This window comes from Nicotiana tomentosiformis, chromosome 3, assembly GCF_000390325.3.
Source record: "Nicotiana tomentosiformis chromosome 3, ASM39032v3, whole genome shotgun sequence".
Lineage (NCBI taxonomy): Eukaryota > Viridiplantae > Streptophyta > Magnoliopsida > Solanales > Solanaceae > Nicotiana > Nicotiana tomentosiformis.
Genome location: NC_090814.1, coordinates 91,051,555 through 91,070,028, shown reverse-complemented (window position 1 = coordinate 91,070,028; position 18,474 = coordinate 91,051,555). Strand labels below are relative to the sequence as shown.

Below are 18,474 nucleotides of genomic sequence, written 5' to 3'. Positions count from 1 at the left end.
AATGAAGAAGGAGAAGGCATGGCAATTGTAGACAAGCTAAGAGCGAGAAAAGCAAATCATTATGCGATGGCCATAGAGGTATTCCACGTGTAATGCTGTTAATATCAACCCAACATGTAAAATATGTATAAGTGGGCTTTGAAAATGTCCCAGAAATTTTCATTATTTATAAATTTCTCTAATAGCAATGAACGTAAAAAAATTGAAAAACGGGGGTAAAAATATAAAAGTCTAAGATGATGCCCCCGAACTGCATGGAATGACCATGATGCCCTCGAAGTGACAGGCAGAGATGTCATTCGCCTGCTTACTGCCTCTTATTAGATAGTAGAAAAAAATTAGGTGAAGCATATAGATTTGGCAAGTAAAAAATTAGATAAAGCATATAAAAAGAAGAATACACAGCAACACACATAAATCACGACAATTTTAAACCTTCTTCCGAATAAATAACCGGTACACCGATACAAAAAAAATAAAACAAAGACAAAGAACAGTAGTAAGCCAAACAAACCAACTGAGGTGTGGAAATAGTAGAAATATAATTTCCCGTTGACCAAAAAAAATGTACACGTGTAGAGAAGATTTCGAAAATCCAATTTTTTCACGAAGGTTTAAAAATGAAATGTCAAATTTGAAATATTTGTACACGTGTAGAGCGTGCGAGTCAGTTTTTAGGCACGAATAAGAGCCGAACGGCCTCCATTTCATGCCCCAATCCCTCCTCTATTTCTCTCTCTTCGCTGTCAAAACACACGCGCATTGTGCACTGCCGCCTTTCTCAGTCTGCTCGTAATCTCCGTCGACTCAACGATGACCGGTGACCAACGGAGAATGTCCATAGACGGCGAGAACGTGCAGGTACTCTAGTTTTCCTTTTTCCTTTTTTTTTTGTCTCGTTTACCTTAGACTAAGTGAACTGATGGCTTTTTAGCTGCTGGTTCTATTAAAACGCACATTCTGTGTTAGAGTTTGAGGCTAAGATATATAAACCCCCAAAACACTTAATTAATGCTAATAGACACTGGAAATTACATCATGCATGTATTCTGATACAATTCTCCTGAGAATTTAGATGCTTTTTTTGGCTGCTAACTTAAGATATCATTAATGTAGTATGAATCAGAGAATCTAGGGCTCCAGTTAGAGATTTTACGTGATCTCGGCCTTCTATGATATCCAACTGCATATATATATTTCACGATCATGTAGGAATTAAAGGAGGATGTTAGGATCCAGCAGAATGGGAATTTTTCAAAGCAAGAGCGGGGTGGGGGGTGCTTTTTATTTAAAGGTTGAGCTTTGAGATAAGTCTCATTAAGTCCACCACTTTTTTTTCTAGCCCGGTATATTGACTCTCAACCTACTGAAATTTTATGCTTCCCTTTTACTTTTGAACCAGAGTTCCTTTTCTTTTCATTCACTAAGAATTAAAATAACTTAAAAATAACCCTTGACTGAGGAGGGTGTCAGAAATAACAAACATTTTACCGATGGTTGGTGGTCAATCAGACCTACGTCCACAAGTTGAGAGAAGCAATTCACTATTTTAGTGATGGGTACAAGGAGAGCACAAAATTAGAGACGACGCACGACACTAGTAATATCTGAAAGTAATAGGAGAGAGAATAACCTCTGATAATACACTCACAAGGAGCTCACAGAGAGGTTTTCTCAAGTGTAAGGTTTGAGACTTTTTTTAATAAATAACCTAACAGTAAACCTAATTCTAAAACCTACATCTTAAAGTAGATGCTACTCAAGATAGTGTCAATTTATAGGTGGATTCAGTCTCCGGCGAATTCTTTTTGCATTTAATATAGCAAATCTTCAGACTACGACCTAATTTAATTCTTCAGATCACAGTTTATCAAAGAAATGCGCTTGTTGCACCCATTTTGTCGGAACAATGCATGACTTGCTAATGACTGTGTTACGTGCTCCTTGCACCACAACAACGCCCTAAAGTTAGATGATGACATTTGAAATCAAACAAATCTGGCGGCATTAAGGAGGCTGCCAAGTTGAATAAACATTGCCCATCAACTTGTATTGAGAAGATTCACCTGCTGAAATCAGGACGAAACAAACAAAGGAGTTGGGGCCTGCCTTCTTTGAGAATGAAGGCCACTTGGAGGAAAGTTGAAGATTTCCAAATGCTTTTGGTTTTATCCCCATGCCTGAACGTGACAGTTCACTTTGAGTATTCTGTTTATTTTTTTTAGTATTCTGTTAGCTTTTGTCAAAGCTGCAAGTTATCTTGTAGTTGTGCATTAATTTTCAAGAACTACTAGAGGCTAGATGCGCAAGACAGTTGTATTTCTTTTTAGATTCACATCGGAAGAGAGCAAACATGGATGTAACTAAGAGGAAAAACTTTGTCAAGTTTCATGCTAACCAACTTGATCTGTGGGAGCAAACATGCTCTTTTTGACATTGGATCCGATTACATTATTGAAGGTCCTCAAGTTTGTTTTTATGTATTTGTGTTTGTTAAGTCTAGTAGGGGCATGTAAACAGGCGTACTTATTGAACAAATGGCATGTAAACCGGAGTTGATCTTGTGGTTGGGAAATAATTGAGGACTGCATTCAAGATATCTGAGATTTTTATTTAGTCACTGCCTTATTTTATTTTATTTTATTTTTCTAATCCATTTGACTGCTCGCACTTGGGATATGGGAGAGTCATCTTCTTCTGCAAGATATGCTGCAATAGTGAGGTTGGCTAAGGGTTTCGCTGACTTGCTATTATGTTGCTAGGAAGGGTCCAGGTGGCGGATATTGGTCTGCTGGTATTCATCTGCTTGCTTATTGACTGTGGAAACCTGAGAGTCCTACTACCATTTCTTTTTTCACTTTATATTTGTGTTGTCCTTTCTCTTCAAACAGATTGAGAATGCACTTATGAGCAGATTTTTCATTCTGAGAACCATTTTTCTTTCTGAACACAATAATATCAATCCCTTTGCCGTTTCCCGTTACCAATTTCAATTTTATACCTGCAACCTTGAGGGACTTAGCTTCAAAGCACTTTCATTTGTTAAAGTTGAAGCCAGTATTTGCACTAGTAGCTGAAATAGTCAAGTTTGTCTTCCATTGCCAAATTGTTGGTCACGTGTTCAAAATTTACTAAAAATGTGAGCTGTTAAATTAAAACTACAACACCAGTTTATACTTTAGACCTCTTTCTATCTATGGTATATCGGCTGCAGAAACTTTTGGCATCCTGTATTTGAAATATGCATGTTCAACCTTTCAATATATATTTTCAGAAGGAAAGTATACTGTATGTTCCTCCTAAATGAAACAAAGATAAAAAGTGGCTTGAAGTACAATTTACATATTGTTACTTGTTACATGGTAGATATGGCGGGAGACTCTAGGGCCTTATGAATAGACACTTGTTGAATCTTTTCTTGATAAGCAACTCCAAATACTGATGTTTGCTCTTATTTTTCTTTGATTCCAGCTACCTATCAGTCCTAAGGCACTAGCTGTGCATGATCCATCAAAGTTCAATCAAGGAGGTCAGATTAATTCCTCTGTTTTTGCTGGCGACCGCGACACGATGCAAAATGGAGCTGCTGAGGCAGTTATCTGCAATTCCAAGGTTGTTAAAATTATGAAAGATATCTGCCCAGGTTGTTTTATTTTATCATGCATGGATGGAATATGCACAATAATCTTGATTTTAGGTATAGATATATCTATTTACAGCCATTATTTGAGATGATAATGGACATTTAGTTATTGTGAAATAGATGGATCAATATTAATAATTAATTCATTTAATTTTGCAGAAACTTCAAGATGCAATGCAGGAGATTGGTCTGAAAATTAAACACCATGAAGATAATATCAAATTCTTAAAGGCTCAGAAGAATATATTGGATGATTCAATTCTAGACACACAAGGTACTGTTTCCTTCTGTACAAGATACTGTTTCCTTCTTTTCACGTTTATTAGGTTGCTGCAAAATGCATGTGTAAACTTTTAAAAGGCACTGTAGTTACTTTGTTCTTTCAGTATCCTAGAATATTATGCTTTTACGCTTCTCTTTATGGAAGGGAACAATCCAACACGGTAAGATCTTCATATCAAGTGTTGTGCTCCACGTTTCAAGTATATATGGATATTTTCAGTATTCTAGAATATTATGCTTTTACGCTTGTCTTTATAGAAGGGAAGTAGGGAACAATCAAACATGGTAAGATCTTCATATCAAGGGCTGTGTTCCACGTTTCAAGTATATATGGATATTGTGATTACCTGTAGCGTGAAATATCGGCCATCAGCTTGTTTAAACGATCTGACAGAGGCCTAATATCTTCTCCATGGGTTTAATTGTTGGGTATTGCGTATTTGAAAGCACTCCATGTGGACTATATCATTCAGTTTAATTTTGTCTTTCCCTTTTTTGCATATGCTTTTTCACTGTTTCTCAATTTTAAATTCTTGTGCTTGTGTGGTACTGTAGTTGCTCTTGGCAGGTATCAATCAGCAAGTGAACCTGGCTCTCAAAATAACGAATCTTCCAATAGGCGGAATGAGGAGGAGATCATTGAACAAATTCTAAAACATGATAAATCTGCAGCTGGCATCTATTGCCAGCTGAAAACTCATCATGGACCTCAGGTTACTCATCTTCCGTTACTGAAGGACGTGATAGGAATTGTTGCTTTGCTTGGGAAGGTTGACGATGATAATCTCAGCAGGTTAATTTCACATATCATCCAGTATTTGCTTGCATTTTCTACCAAAAAAGAAGAATCTGTTCCACGTTTTTTGTTGTCTTAAATCCAAATTCTCTGCTAGTTTTCTCCAGCCATGTTTTAGAAATTATACCATTTATTCACGCTCAATCAAGATGACATGTGGCTGCATGAAGGTTAAGACAGAAAGTTTGATTATTTTCTGGTCTTTGAATTTATCACAGGTATAGTCGAAGTGATAGTTGATATTTGTAAGGCTAAGATAATATATGGTATTATCTATGTTAGCTTATATTCTAGGACATTAAAATTTTACCTTCCAAGGAAAATAGTCAAGTAAATCGAGACAGACGAAAATGGAAGTAGGTTAAGTAAATTGATATTGAGGGAGTAGTGCTTTTTGATGTCTCTTCATTGGGTTCATTTTGTATCCAAAAGGATTTTTGTTTCCAGAAATTTTAGATGTGTTTGCATTAATTATTTTCTGATTAATTAGGCGTGTTTGTATGATCATAATAGTATTATTATTATTATTATTTACTATTATTGTTGTTGTTGTTGTTACTGTTATTTTTCTCGTTTGCTTTTACAAACTGATCTGGGGATAACCCATTGTTCGGAACACTACCTACAGTTGATACTGTGAAGTTATTAAATAAGATAAACCCTTTTACTTCTGCCAACTACCAAACAAAGGGTTCCGAATTTTGTTTGGATTTAGAAGTAGGAGATGGTGAAATAGACCTATTTCAAAGCTCTAGCCGGACTTCTCTTCTGCACACCGGCACATCAAGAATCAGGTGTTGGTCATCCCCCCCCCCTTCTTGTCGTTCAATTTCCTCCTCCTCCTCCTTGCCGATGGTGGAAGGCCCTTCTATTTCCAGTGCTGAGTCACCAGAAGGCTTTCTGGTCCAAATCTAACCCCATCTACCATAAAGGAATGTTTTGCATGTAATATGCATACTTAGTTATATGAGTTTTTCTGTAGATTTGATCAGAAAATGTGTAGGACTTGCTGGTGATTTAGAGATCAGAGTGGGCTTTGACTATTGATTAAATTCTCTAGTCTCTCTCCCTGTTCTACATTTACTTGCCTAGAAAAAAATCTGACTCTCTTGCACTGTCTTATTTTTGGGCCTTTTTTCTTGAGAATGGTAAGAATTTAAGGGGAGAAAGGGAAACATAAAAGTTATAGTTGACAAACAAGCCCTTAGCATGTTGAGACTCTTTTGTGTATGAAAATAAGCTTCTCTTTGCTTGAAAAAATGTCTTGGCGTGATGTAGGAGTTAGAATCTGAGTAATTCTCTGCATTTCGTGAGCAGAAGATGATGGAAGCATGATGTTTAAAGAAGTAGGCAGATAATGGAAGTTCGTTCTGTATCATGATTGACATTTGTATCTTAATCTCTGAAATGCAGGTTGCTCTCAGATTATCTGGGGCTAGAAACCATGTTAGCAGTTGTTTGCAAGACACCTGATGGAATTAAAGCACTGGAAACTTATGATAAGGAAGGTTTTATAAACAAAAGTTCGGGTCTCTATGCCCTTGGAGCTTCAATTGGTAGGGCTTTGGATGCCCGATTTGTTGTTATCTGTCTTGGGAACTTAAGGTTTGAGGTTAAAATGATCTCCTTTTGCAACTGCTGATTATCTTTAACACCTCTTTACTCTCTTTCCATTTTTCTTTTATTCTTTTTTTTTTGGGTTATAAATTTAGACCATATGAAGGTGCATTCATTGCTGATGACCCTCAGAGGAGGCTAGCTTTAATGAAGCCAAGATTGCCCAATGGGGAAACTCCTCCTGGTTTCCTTGGTTTTGCTGTTAATATGATCAATATTGACAGTGCGAACTTATATTGTGCTACAAGCACTGGTCATGGCTTGAGAGAGACTCTCTTCTATAAACTCTTCTCACGGTTGCAAGTATACAAAACAAGGACAGAGATGCTGCAGGCACTAACTGTCATAACACATGGAGCCATATCTTTGGATGGTGGGATCATAAAAAGTAATGGTGTATTTGCCTTAGGCTACAGGTAAAGAGGCTTTCTTAACTAGTGATATATCTGTATTTCATTCATTCATTTTTTTTATTTCTTTCAAAATTCAGCTTGTTTGATGATGGTACCCTAAAGAAGCTGGTCAGCTTGTTTTATTCCTAACTATTTTTTTTGAATTAGTTATCCTAAAAGGAAAAAAGAAAAAAGGAAAGAAGAAAAAAGTTTATAACACATTTTAGTAGTTAATCAGGAAAGATGACCTATAATATAATTATCTGCAGAAGAGTTTTGACAATTTTTCACATTTAGAGTTGGCAGTGGTAATTGAATACATTTCTGTTTGATGTATGACCTATAATTTAATTATCTGCAGAAGAATTTTCACAATTTTTCACATTTGGAGTTGGCAATAGTAATTGAATACATTTCTGCTTGATGTATGATGTGAGGCTTAACTTTCTCTATCATGGTTGATAACGTGCCAAAAATGCTTAGAAGAGATGGATCAAGTATCTTGGGAGATATTCCAGGTTGGAATGGGATAAAGTTGATGAATCCTTACAGGAATATAGGAGGAACAAAAAATGATTAGGAGAGCAGGAACAAGTATTTCTCTGGTGAAGTCATGTTACGGACGCTTGCTCAGGCCCTCAGGGGTAGTTAGAGAAGGCCAGATGCATCAATATGGAAAACTAAATCACCTAAGAAAGTGGCATTCTTTACGTGGTGTGCGATTTGGGAGGCTATCCTTACGACAAAGACGAGATGCATTGGGGTGTGTGAGTTAGTATTGTATGTGTTAGATGCTGAGGGAGGATGCGGTCATTTACTGTTACATTGTAGTTCAACCCATCAGTTAGTAAGTTCCATTTTAAAAAAAAATAAATATATTTTACATTGCAGTTTCTCAATGGAGCTATGTGCCATTATATATTCTATGGGTTATAGAGGTTGTAGCAACTGAAATGTTTTGCAATTAAAAAAAAAAAATTGGGGAGACAATCACCCGTTTTGATTGAACATGCTACCAATCAATACCTTGCCTTAACCAGTTGACAAATTTACGGAAAGTTGGAGGGTGGAGAGAATAGAGGTTACAATGAAACTGATTAATGTCAAAGAATCATTTGTTTCAGTTGTTTTTTTGGTGTGAAGAAACTGTAGATAGTCGGATGGATTTTATGGATTTTTAAATGGCATACCTTTTCTAAATTGAACATTGTCTTGGTGGCCCACGATTGAATTCAAGTTACCCGAACGGCTTCTATCAGTTATTTAGCATTTTAATCTTCACATACATAATACACACACACACACACACACACACACACACACACACACATATATATATATATATTTATATATATATATCAGATGTATTTGAGTATGCTGCATATTTTATTGTTTTATTGATTGCATCACTGAATCTTTTGGGTTCTCTTTCTCTTGTACTTTTTGCGTGAAGTGAAGTAGAGGTCAAATTTCCAAAGAGTTCCGGAAGGTCAAATCTGCCTGAAAACTATTTTGATACTGAGAGCCGGTTGAAAGAGCTGAAGTGGAAAAGGGATAGATTTCTGGAAGATTTACATAGAGAACAAACATTGCTGGACCATGCAAAGTTCAACTTTGAAATAAAGAAGCAGGAGTTTGTCAAGTTTCTTGCGCATAGCTCATCCTTTGCTACCCCGGTAATTACTCGAGTTTGTCTAGTCAGAATATGCATGCTAAGTCAACGGTAATAGTTTGTGCTTTTGATACCAAGCAGAAATAAATGAAGTCATCTCATAGTTGATTTTGGTGAAAGCTTGGCCGTTTTAGCTTGATCATCATCCTGCGTTAATTAATTGACACGTGAGTGGACCCACATAGTGTTAAGAGGGTTCAAATAAACCCGCTTCATCGAAAAAATTTGGTATTTTATTGTAACTTAAATTCTCTAAAATATCGATATAAATTTTGATTGAATCCACTTGACCTAAGGTGATCTTGTGGAAAGATGGTCAATTGAGTTCAAACTTTTATGTTAGTTGGGCATCCGAAGCCTAATTGTCGCAAATTTCTCGCAAGCTAGCTTTTTAGTTTATTCTTCTTTTCCCTTTTTCTTTTTTCTTTTTAAATTATGAAGACCTATAACCTGTTTGGTCAAGCTTCTCCAAGGCTAAAAACACTCTTTTTTTTAAAAAAAAATACTTTTTTTTTCAAAGTTGAAGTGTTTGGCCAAGCTTTTAGAAGAAAAAAGTACTTTTGAGTAAAAACAGAAGCAATTTTGGAGAAGCGGAAAAAAGTAGCTTCTCCCAAAAGCACTTTTTTGAGAAGTACTTTTGAGAAAAATAAACTTAAAAGCACTTTTTAAAAACTTGGTCAAACACTAATTGCTGCTCAGAAGTGTTTTTCCAATTAATTAACCAAACACAAACTGCTTCTCACGAAAGTACTTTTGAATAAAGCACTTAAAAAAAAAACACTTCTCAAAATAAGCTGATTTTAGAAGCTTAGCCAAACATGCTACTAGCCTTGTTAGCTAATTGGCTTATTCCCCTTAGTGTGTTTTAATTTTTTTTATCTCTATTTTCTACTACTTTATTTTCTATTTTATTTTATATTTAGTCTTTCTACTCAAATCCAAAAGGAGTCATTGTACCTTCTCTTTTTTTTAATCAGGTAAGGTAATTTGTACCTTCTATTTTACTTTAAAAGATCAAAAATTTCTACAATGTGAAATCTTACATTAGTTTTGCTAAAATACGCAAGTGCAATCATTGAAATTATTTATAATTGGTTAGTTCCTCTTAAATTAGTTTATACTAATTCTTTTATTTATGTTACATTGAAATTATTAGTTTACTCTATAGCTCTCTTCTCTATAGCCTGTATTAGTTTGTTTTAAGTTATACTCACTTTAATTTTGTTGTCTTTTGTTTGTGAATTAACGACTTTGTTCTTTATCAATAAGAAAAAGATTTTAGATTTAGTCAAATTTCATTAGAGTCTGATAAATAATTTGGTAAAATAGAACTTTTTCGATTCAAGTTTAACAAATTTGAAAGTTCATTGATTTTACATTGTGAATTAAATAGAAAAATTCTTAAATACTTTTAGTTAAATTGATGATCTTTGTTAAATGTTTTATATTTCTTGCCCAACTTTTTACGAAAAAAATAGTAAAACGAATGCCGACCTCAACTTTTTAAAATTGTTCATTTTTTTGGTAGCATTATGATCCAAAAAAAGAGACACAAATCTCACTTGTCAGAATCACCCTTATAGTCGCTTAACGTCATTTTTCATTGAACCCCCTTGCGTAAAACATTTGGGTCCACCACTGGATTAACAATGACATTTGATAGATGCAATTATGCACTTGCATTTATTATGCTAGCAGAGAACTACTCTACATAGAAAGAGATGCCCTTTTTTCCATTGGAGCTTTTAAGCTTGTCCTTTCTTTGTATGCCGTTTATAGATGTTCTCTTTGAGCATTCTAAAGATGTAGAGATTAGGAAATTGAGATGCTAAAACATTGGTTAATTTTTGCTACAGTAGTTTCATGAGGAAGGGACAGAAATGGTTTTTTCTTGGATGCAGTAAAACTATCCTTTTTCAATTACGGACGTTTATACTGAACCTCATTACAGATGAGAGAGAACACATTTTTTAAGTTTGTACTGGAACATTCAAATAACAAGGGTGCGCTTACTAATGTAGCAAGTTTTGGTATCACATGTTTGCTTCCTCTGAAGTAAATTGTTACTAGAGAAGATATGGACAATAGAAAATTTAGTAGTTTAGGTATTAAATTGGTCGTTTTATTTCGATATTTTAGGAATAAATGCCAAATCTCCTAGTAATACTAGTATAAATTCAGGAGAGCAAACAGATTGAAGAAATGAGTGGAAGATATGATTAGGACACCAAAGAGAAGATTACTAGTAGATTAAGGATGCAATTTAGGAAGATCTGGAGTGCAGTTCCTTTGTGTATCATCTGTACTGTTTGGAAAGAAGAAATCAGAGCTGTTTTGAATGAAGAGCAGAGGCATTATTACATAGTATAGAACATACATCTTTGCTAAATCTAGCTTTTTGGTGTAAAATTCAAGATGCATATGATTTTTGACTCAGATGGACCTTATAATGCATTGCATTGTTGTAAGCTTTTTGGTATAAGAAGCAAGATGTATATGATTTTAACTCTATAGAATCCATTACTAGTTGTAAGAAAGGTAGTCGATGCTCTATCTACATATCTCTCCCTCGGTGCTGTTTTTGTAAATTAAGTTATCCGTCCTATAAAATAAAAAAAAAGGATGTCAGGTTATGAACTACAATTCTCTTTTGAAGGATCTATTACTTACTAGACCTTATGAAGTTTTACTATCAGTGTATGACATATTGTCTCTGTGTATGCAGCAAAAGTTTCCGGCAGGAGGGGAGCAGTCGACCCCGATATCATGAATGATTGCGTGGGAAATTTCAGACCAATTCTAGTATTAGACAGGAGGAAAAGCTTTATCAGTTAATTCAAAGCTACAGCTTTAATTTATAGTCCGGACAATGCTCTCTTGGATCACAAGGATTATATGTGCAGTTATATGGTATCCTTGTTTGGGTCAATTTCAGATTTGGGTGCAGACTTATGTCTGTCTGATTATTCTTTAGGTCAATTTTCAAAATGGATCGTTCATTTAGGACAGGGTACCCTTTTCTCCTTATCCCTTCTTTTAGGTATAGAATGTGCATCAACTGTACAGTCGTGTTAGCTTGCAAATTCTCTTGATACTTGAGGTTGAAAAATATGCTGTTTCCTTGGCCATAGTGCTAAATTTTATCCAATTCATAAATTGCAGCTACCGACCCTTGAAATGTTGAAACTACCCTATTGGTTATTGCTATCTAATTTCTATCGTTTCATTGGCAATCTGGCTTTTAGGGGTGTCAATGGATATTTAAAAATCGATTAAACCGATCGAACCGTAATGAACCGATTTCTAGGTTTCTTTTAATAAAATTGTAGGTTTTTTTTTTTTTATATAAATCTATAAACGAACCGATAACTAGGATAGGTTTTTTATTTTATAAAAATAAATCGAAAAAATATCGAATTGTACCGAATAAATTTACATGTGAAAAACATATTTATATATTAAGTTAAAGAATAATAATGAATTAAAATTTTCCTTGGGGCTTGAAATTGTGAAAATGGTTAGAAACTGAAAAATATGTATGGTACAAATTTTAGAAAGTGACTGTTAGAACCGAACCATTGACACCCCTACTGGCTTTGCTCTTCCTGGATTTGCTTTAATCGAATATTTATTAGAAATTTCGGTTGTACAGCTATTTATAAATTCAAATTGACAAAAAAAGAAGACAAGATAGAGTAGAAAAAAATTGTCCTCTTTAAATTTACTGTGTGTTAAACAAACGACAATGGAAGGAATTGAGAGAGAGGTGGTTCTCTTTTTATAACGAATAGTTTCCATTAAACTTGCTTTGTACATTATGTATAGTAATGGAGAATCTTAAAGAATAGTATCTTCTTAATGATAATGTCTTCTTCTTCTCAGTAAAAACCTATTCTTTTTTTTTTTCCTATTCTTTTGCAATGATAAAGGGAAGAATGGCTTCCAAGTACTGGTTATAAAATGAAGCACCCATTAAAAATCATCACCTACATCTATCTTCACACCCTTTTTCGATATATATACACCATCTTTTGTATACATACATAGAGATCCATTAATCTATTCTATACAAACGACACGACACGACACATACATAATTTACAGAACTATTCTCTTTCTTCGTTAGAAAATAGTTCTTGTTCATGACCAATATTGATGTTACTCCGTGATTTGCTGGTGGAAATCAAAGGATTATAGCAACAAAATGATTTTTGGCGCCACATAGGTTATCTGCTATTCTAATGGGTAGACTAAGGTGAGGTGATTGTAGTAATTCATTGCTTAGCTTGGGAAAGATTATAATCTTCTCTTATTGAAAAACGGCGAGGTGACAGTGGTTTGTTTGCAATATCTTTTCATTTTTTTTCTTACTACAAAAAAATTCTAATAACAAGAACAAAACTACCAAATCTTTACTTATACTAGATATAAGTTACACACTCCTAGAAATATAAAACTTACTCAAAATTGTTTAATATATCTTAGAATACTAATATAAACATCTTAAATAATATAGATATAGATACAAATATAGATATAGATATAGACATAGATATGGATAGATTTGCCTAGGTATTTGTCTTATTTATTTGATTTGCATACAACAAGTATTAATTTTGAAAGTGGGTCTCGATGTCTAGCTTCTGTATACTATTGCATGAAATATGTTGAAGTAGATGAGATCAGGACCAGAAGTAGTTTTATGTAAATTTTAAAAAGTGTTACAAATAAATTTTGATAGATTTCATGAAAGGTACTGTTTTTGATCGTACGCATGAGTCTTTAGTTGTAATTTTCACAATGTGCAGACTGCAGACGATATTGTCTCATGCCTTTCTAAAGAATAGTTAGTGGCAATTATGTGTTCTATTTTACCTAAAGCGTCCTTATTTATTTTTTTAATTTCAATGTGGTTTTCGTTTTTTGCAATAATTATTTTGGTTGCCTTCTCTAACCATTCATATATATTTTTCGTCATCATTTGCTTCGTAATTCTTTGAGCTTTCAAAATGACTTTATTTGGGATCAGATCGACGATATTATTTTTAACATTTTCTGCATCCATTTTTGATCTTATACTTATTCATTTAGTTGAAAGCAGAAACTACATTGATCTACTTGGAATTAAAAATCCGTGTTTGAAATAATAGCAGGAATCACATCATATTATCAATATACATTTGCCGCTAATGAAAGTTCTATTAAATTAAACGTTCTGGCTCATTGTATACGTGCTTTGGTGTATCAGTCTAAAGTTGGATGTGAAATTTTATATTTCATATAAGCTTAACATCACATATTAACAACAACAAACAACAACGACCCATTTGAAATCCCAACTAGTGGGTATGGAGAGGGTAGTGTGTACGAAGACCTTACCCTTACCCCTAGGGGTAAAGAGGTTGTTTCTGAAAAATCCTCGGCTAAAAAAGACGAAAATAGGCAATATATCAATAGCATCAATAAAAACCATAGAAAAAACAACAATATCACAAGAACCAGAAAATAGATGAAAAGCAAAATAATAACTAGTAGATAAAGCCCGGCACTACGAGGAACGAAAGAATAGTGAAAACTCAACACTAAGCACTAACAATCTAAGACTAAATCCTAACAAACTAGTCTCACTCTAGTGCGCCGTAGAAATATGCACAACTACCTCCTAACCTGCAACCTTAAATGCTCGACCTCACAACTTCATGTCTAAGACCATGTCCTTGGTAATCCGAAGCCACGCCATGTCCTGTTTGATCACCTCTCCCCAATACTTCTTAGGCCGCCCTCTACCTCTCCTCATACCCACCAAAGCCAACCGCTCACACCTCCTCACATGGGCATCTGGGCTTCTCCTCTGAACGTACCCGAACCAACTGAGCTTTGCTTCCCGTAGCTTTTCATCCATGGGGGCCATGCCCACCTTCTCCCGAATATCTTCATTCCTAATCTTATCCATCTTAGTGTGCCCTCACATCCATCTCAACATCCTCATCTCTACTACTTTCATCTTCTGGATATATGAGTTCTTAATTGGCCAACACTCAGCCCCATATAATATGGTCGACCTAACCATCGCTCAATAAAGCTTACCTTTGAATATCACTGGCACTTTCTTGTCACACAAGACTCCACACGCTAACCTTTACTTCATCCACCCCACCCCTATACGGTGTGTGACATTCTCGTCGATCTCCCTATCCCCCTGTATAGCCGACCCAAGGTACTTGAAACTACCCATCTTGGGTATGACCCGAGAGTCAAGCCTCACATCCAATCCCGCTTCCATCGGCTCAATGCTGAACTTACACTCTAGGTATTCCATCTTAGTCATGCTCAACTTGAAACCCTTAGATTCAAGGGCCTGTCTACAAACCTCCAACCTCTCGTTGACACCGCCTCAGGTCTTATCAATCAGAACTATGTCGTTAGCAAATAATATACATCATGGCACCTCCCCTTGAATATGGTGTGATAGTGCATCCATCACTAGGGTAAATAGGAATGGGTTGAGCGCAGACCCTTGGTACAACCCCATAACAACCGTAAAATACACTGAGTCGCCTCCCACTGTCCTAACCCGAGTCTTAGCTCCATCATACATGTCCTTAATCAACCTAATGTAAGCAACTGTCACACCTTTTGCCTCGAGGCATCTCCATAGAACCTCCGTAGGAACCTTGTCATATGCTTTCTCCAGATCAATAAACACCATGTGCAAATCCTTCTTCCTATCCCTGTACTGTTCCACCAACCTCTTAATAAGGTGGATAATTTCCGTGGTAGAGCGCCCCGGCATGAACCCAAACTGGTTGTCTGAAATAGACATCGTCCTCCTCACCCTCACTCTGTCACGATTGAAAATCCAACTAGTCGTGATGGCACCTAACCCAACCCGCTAGGTAAGCCAATTATCAATTATCCAATTTCAATAATAATTATTAAAGCAATTTAAGTAAAGAAATATCTTAATCTTATTCATTCCCCCCAAGAACTGGTAGTACAAATCATGAGTTTGTAAGAATAGAGTTTACAAAACTGGTACGAAATAAATACACCATATATTTGAAAAGTACATAAACAGAGTTTTATGAATCTAAGGCTACCATGAACAAGAGACAGCTACAATCGGGACGCAGGTACATCTTCAATTTCAGCTCCCGTCGATCACAGCAACGTCAGCAGTCAATATCTGCACGCTAGGTGTAAAAGTGTAGTATGAGTACAACCGACCCCATGTACTCAATAAGTAACATACCTAACCTTAGGTTGAAAGTAGTGACGAGCTAACACAAAGGTCACGATCCAGCTCCAATAACCAACAATAGTTCATAACAACATAAACAAGCAATACCAGAAGTAACTCAACAATCAAATGCTCAACAAAAATATGATTTCTGAAAATAATTCTGCCTTTCAAGTACATCAATGAAAACCCAAATCGTTTACTGGAGTTGCCAAAATATGAATAAGTTTAAAAACAATGATTTTCCCAAAAAGAAATCCTTTCAACAATGATAAGATATTTTATTTTCTTTCCAGATAACCAGTGGAAAATGCATCACTATGCCCATATGTCAATATGTGTGAGAAGTCATTAATGACGTGATACCGTACAATATGAGAAAAATGCATCTCTATGCATGTATGTCAAATGTGCATGTCAATATGATGCAACTCAGTGATAAAATCATATGTATACTCTCAGAGTATCATTTCACTTAGTCCTCCCAATCACTCAGTCCTTCCACTCACTCAGTCTTCACAGTCACTCAGTCCTCATAGTCACTCATGCCTCACAACCACTCAATCCTCCCAAATCACTCGACACTCACACTCGACACTCGCGCTCGACACTCGCACTCGGCACTCACACTCAGTAGGTACTTGCGCTCACTAGGAGTGTGTACAGACTCCGTAGGGGATCATTCAACCCAAGCGCTATATCAAGCCAATCATGGCATAAATCAATAAAAACATGTTGTGGTGTGCAACCTGATGCCATAATATCCTCACAATTAGGCCCTCGGCCTCACTCAGTCATCAATATCTCCAGTCTTTCGGGCTTACAATGTCATGAAAATAGCCAAAAAATGATGATATAATGTATTAATAAATAACAACAGAGACTGAGATATGATATGTAATGAAATGAATATGACTGTGTATAAATTTTCAATTTAAACAAATAATTTAAAACAATATGACCTTTGTGGGTCCCAATAATACTGACACAAAGCCTCAACATGATTTTTAATATGATTCTTAGCTCAATTTCTTTAACACATAAAACTGCATAGAAAATGCCAAGATTATTTGACTACAAAGTTTCACAGAAACAATTATGTCATAATTTCTATGGTGCACGCCCACACGCCCGTCACCTAGCATGTGCGTCACCTCCCAACAATCCACATAATACATATATTCAAGGTTCATACCCTCAGCTCCAAGATTAGAAGAGTTACTTACCTCGAGCAAGACGAATCCAATGTCGAGCAAGCTAAACAATGCTCCAGAAATTTTATTTTGCGTGTATCAACTTCCGAACGGCTCGAATCTAGCCACAATTAATTTGATTCAGTCCACAAAATTATAGGAATTAATTCCATATCAAAATACTAATATCTTCCACAAAATCCGAAATTACACCCCAAAAATCACATGTGGATCCCACGTCTTGGAACCCGAGAAAAGTTACAAAATATGAACGCCCATTCAACACGAGTCCATCCATATAAATTTTACTCAAATCCGGCATCAACTCGACCCTCAAATCTCCAAATTAAACCAAGAGGGTTTTCCCAATTTTCTAACTTAATTTACCAATTAAATGTTAAAAACAACCATGGATTCGTGTAATTTAACCAATATTGAGTTAAGAACACTTACCCCGTTGTTCTCCTTGAAAATCTCCCAAAAATTGCCTCTTTTCGAGCTCCAATCCGTCAAAAAATGGAAAATGGGACGAAGTCCCATTTTCATAACTTAAACTCACTGCCCAGGCTTTGCTTCTTCGCGAACGCGGTCAGTGCCTCACGTTCGCGAAGCACAAAATTGATCCCGTCCAAATTCCTCCTTCGCGAACGCGACATCCCCCTCGTGTTCGTGAAGCACAAAGTGACTTTGCCTCGATGCCTTCTACGCAAACGCGTTCAACCAATCGCGAATGTGGTGCTTTGTTTCCCCCTCACTACGCGAATGCGTAGACCAATTGCATGTGGTCCTGAGCTGCTTCCTCTCTTCTTCGCGAACGCGTAACACCTCTCGCATTCGCAATGCACACCCTGTCCACCCTTCGCGAACGCATCTTTCTCTTCGCGAATGCGAAGAGAAAATATTTCCAGCCTCTCAGTTCCTCTTCGCGAATGCGAGGCTCCACTCGCGAACGCGATGAAGGAAATCAGATGGTGCATCAGAAAAATTCTAGCAGAGTTCCAAGTCCAAAATCCAACCCGTTCACCATCCGAAACTTACTCGTGGCCCTCGGGACCTCACCCAAATATACCGTCAAGTCCCATAACATCATACAAACTTAGTCGAACCCTCAAATAACCTCAAACAATGCTAAAATCACGAATCATACCCCAATTCAAGCCTAATGAACTTTGAAATTTCAAGTTTCTACCAACGACGCTGGAACCTATCAAATCAAGTCCGATTGGCCTCATATTTTGCACACAATTCATAAATGACATAACAGACCTATCAAAATTTTTAGAATCGGATTTCAACCCCGATATCAAAAAGTCAACCCCCCGGTCAAACTTCCAAAAAATTTAACTTTCTCCATTTCAAGCTTAATTCCACTGTGGACCTCCAAATAGTTTTCCGGACACGCTCCTAAGTTCAAAAGCACCATACAGAGCTACTGAAATCATCAGGATTCGAATCCGAGGTCGTTTACACATAGATCAATATCCAGTCGACTTTTTTAACTTAAGCTTTCCATTTAAGAGACTAAGTGTCTCCTTTCACTCTAAATTCTCTTCGGACCCGAACTAACTAACCCAATAAGTCATACAATAGCTATAAAGCTCAAACAGAGCAGTAAATGGGGAATGGGACTGTAATACTC

The 18,474-nt window shown here is 36.1% G+C and overlaps 2 protein-coding genes across 4 annotated transcripts; one reads left to right on the top strand and one right to left on the bottom strand.

Moving 5' to 3' along the window:
- Positions 1-700: 700 nt before the first annotated feature.
- LOC104101889 (protein DEFECTIVE IN MERISTEM SILENCING 3-like) lies at positions 701-11,588 on the top strand. Of its 3 annotated transcripts, none has more exons than XR_001970344.3 (8): positions 701-861; positions 3,472-3,612; positions 3,803-3,917; positions 4,481-4,718; positions 6,135-6,326; positions 6,434-6,754; positions 7,365-7,577; positions 8,184-8,322. XR_001970344.3 is itself a non-coding variant. In XM_009609428.4 (8 exons), the coding sequence occupies exons 1-8, from the start codon at positions 814-816 to the stop codon at positions 11,170-11,172; spliced, it is 1,323 nt and encodes a 440-aa protein (XP_009607723.1). In that variant the 5' UTR covers positions 701-813; the 3' UTR covers positions 11,173-11,588. The 3 variants fall into 3 exon arrangements, 2 of the variants coding, with proteins under 2 accessions (XP_009607723.1, XP_009607722.1); XM_009609428.4 differs by lacking the exon at positions 7,365-7,577 and adding an exon at positions 11,128-11,588 and having other exon boundaries at positions 8,184-8,406; XM_009609427.4 differs by lacking the exon at positions 7,365-7,577 and having other exon boundaries at positions 8,184-8,774.
- A 3,253-nt stretch (positions 11,589-14,841) lies between these two features.
- LOC138908158 (secreted RxLR effector protein 78-like) lies at positions 14,842-15,225 on the bottom strand. The gene has a single exon (XM_070198805.1). The coding sequence runs from the start codon at positions 15,223-15,225 to the stop codon at positions 14,842-14,844; it is 384 nt and encodes a 127-aa protein (XP_070054906.1).
- Positions 15,226-18,474: the final 3,249 nt, after the last annotated feature.

Excerpts from the sequence above, each read along its gene's own strand:
- LOC104101889 (XM_009609427.4), top strand. The coding sequence starts at position 814 with ATGACCGGTGACCAACGGAGAATGTCCATAGACGGCGAGAACGTGCAG. Across the intron at positions 3,918-4,480 it reads TTCAATTCTAGACACACAAG|TTGCTCTTGGCAGGTATCAA; the intron begins GTACTGTTTCCT and ends GTGGTACTGTAG. Across the intron at positions 6,755-8,183 it reads GTATTTGCCTTAGGCTACAG|TGAAGTAGAGGTCAAATTTC; the intron begins GTAAAGAGGCTT and ends TTTTGCGTGAAG.
- LOC138908158 (XM_070198805.1), bottom strand. The coding sequence starts at position 15,225 with ATGTCTATTTCAGACAACCAGTTTGGGTTCATGCCGGGGCGCTCTACC.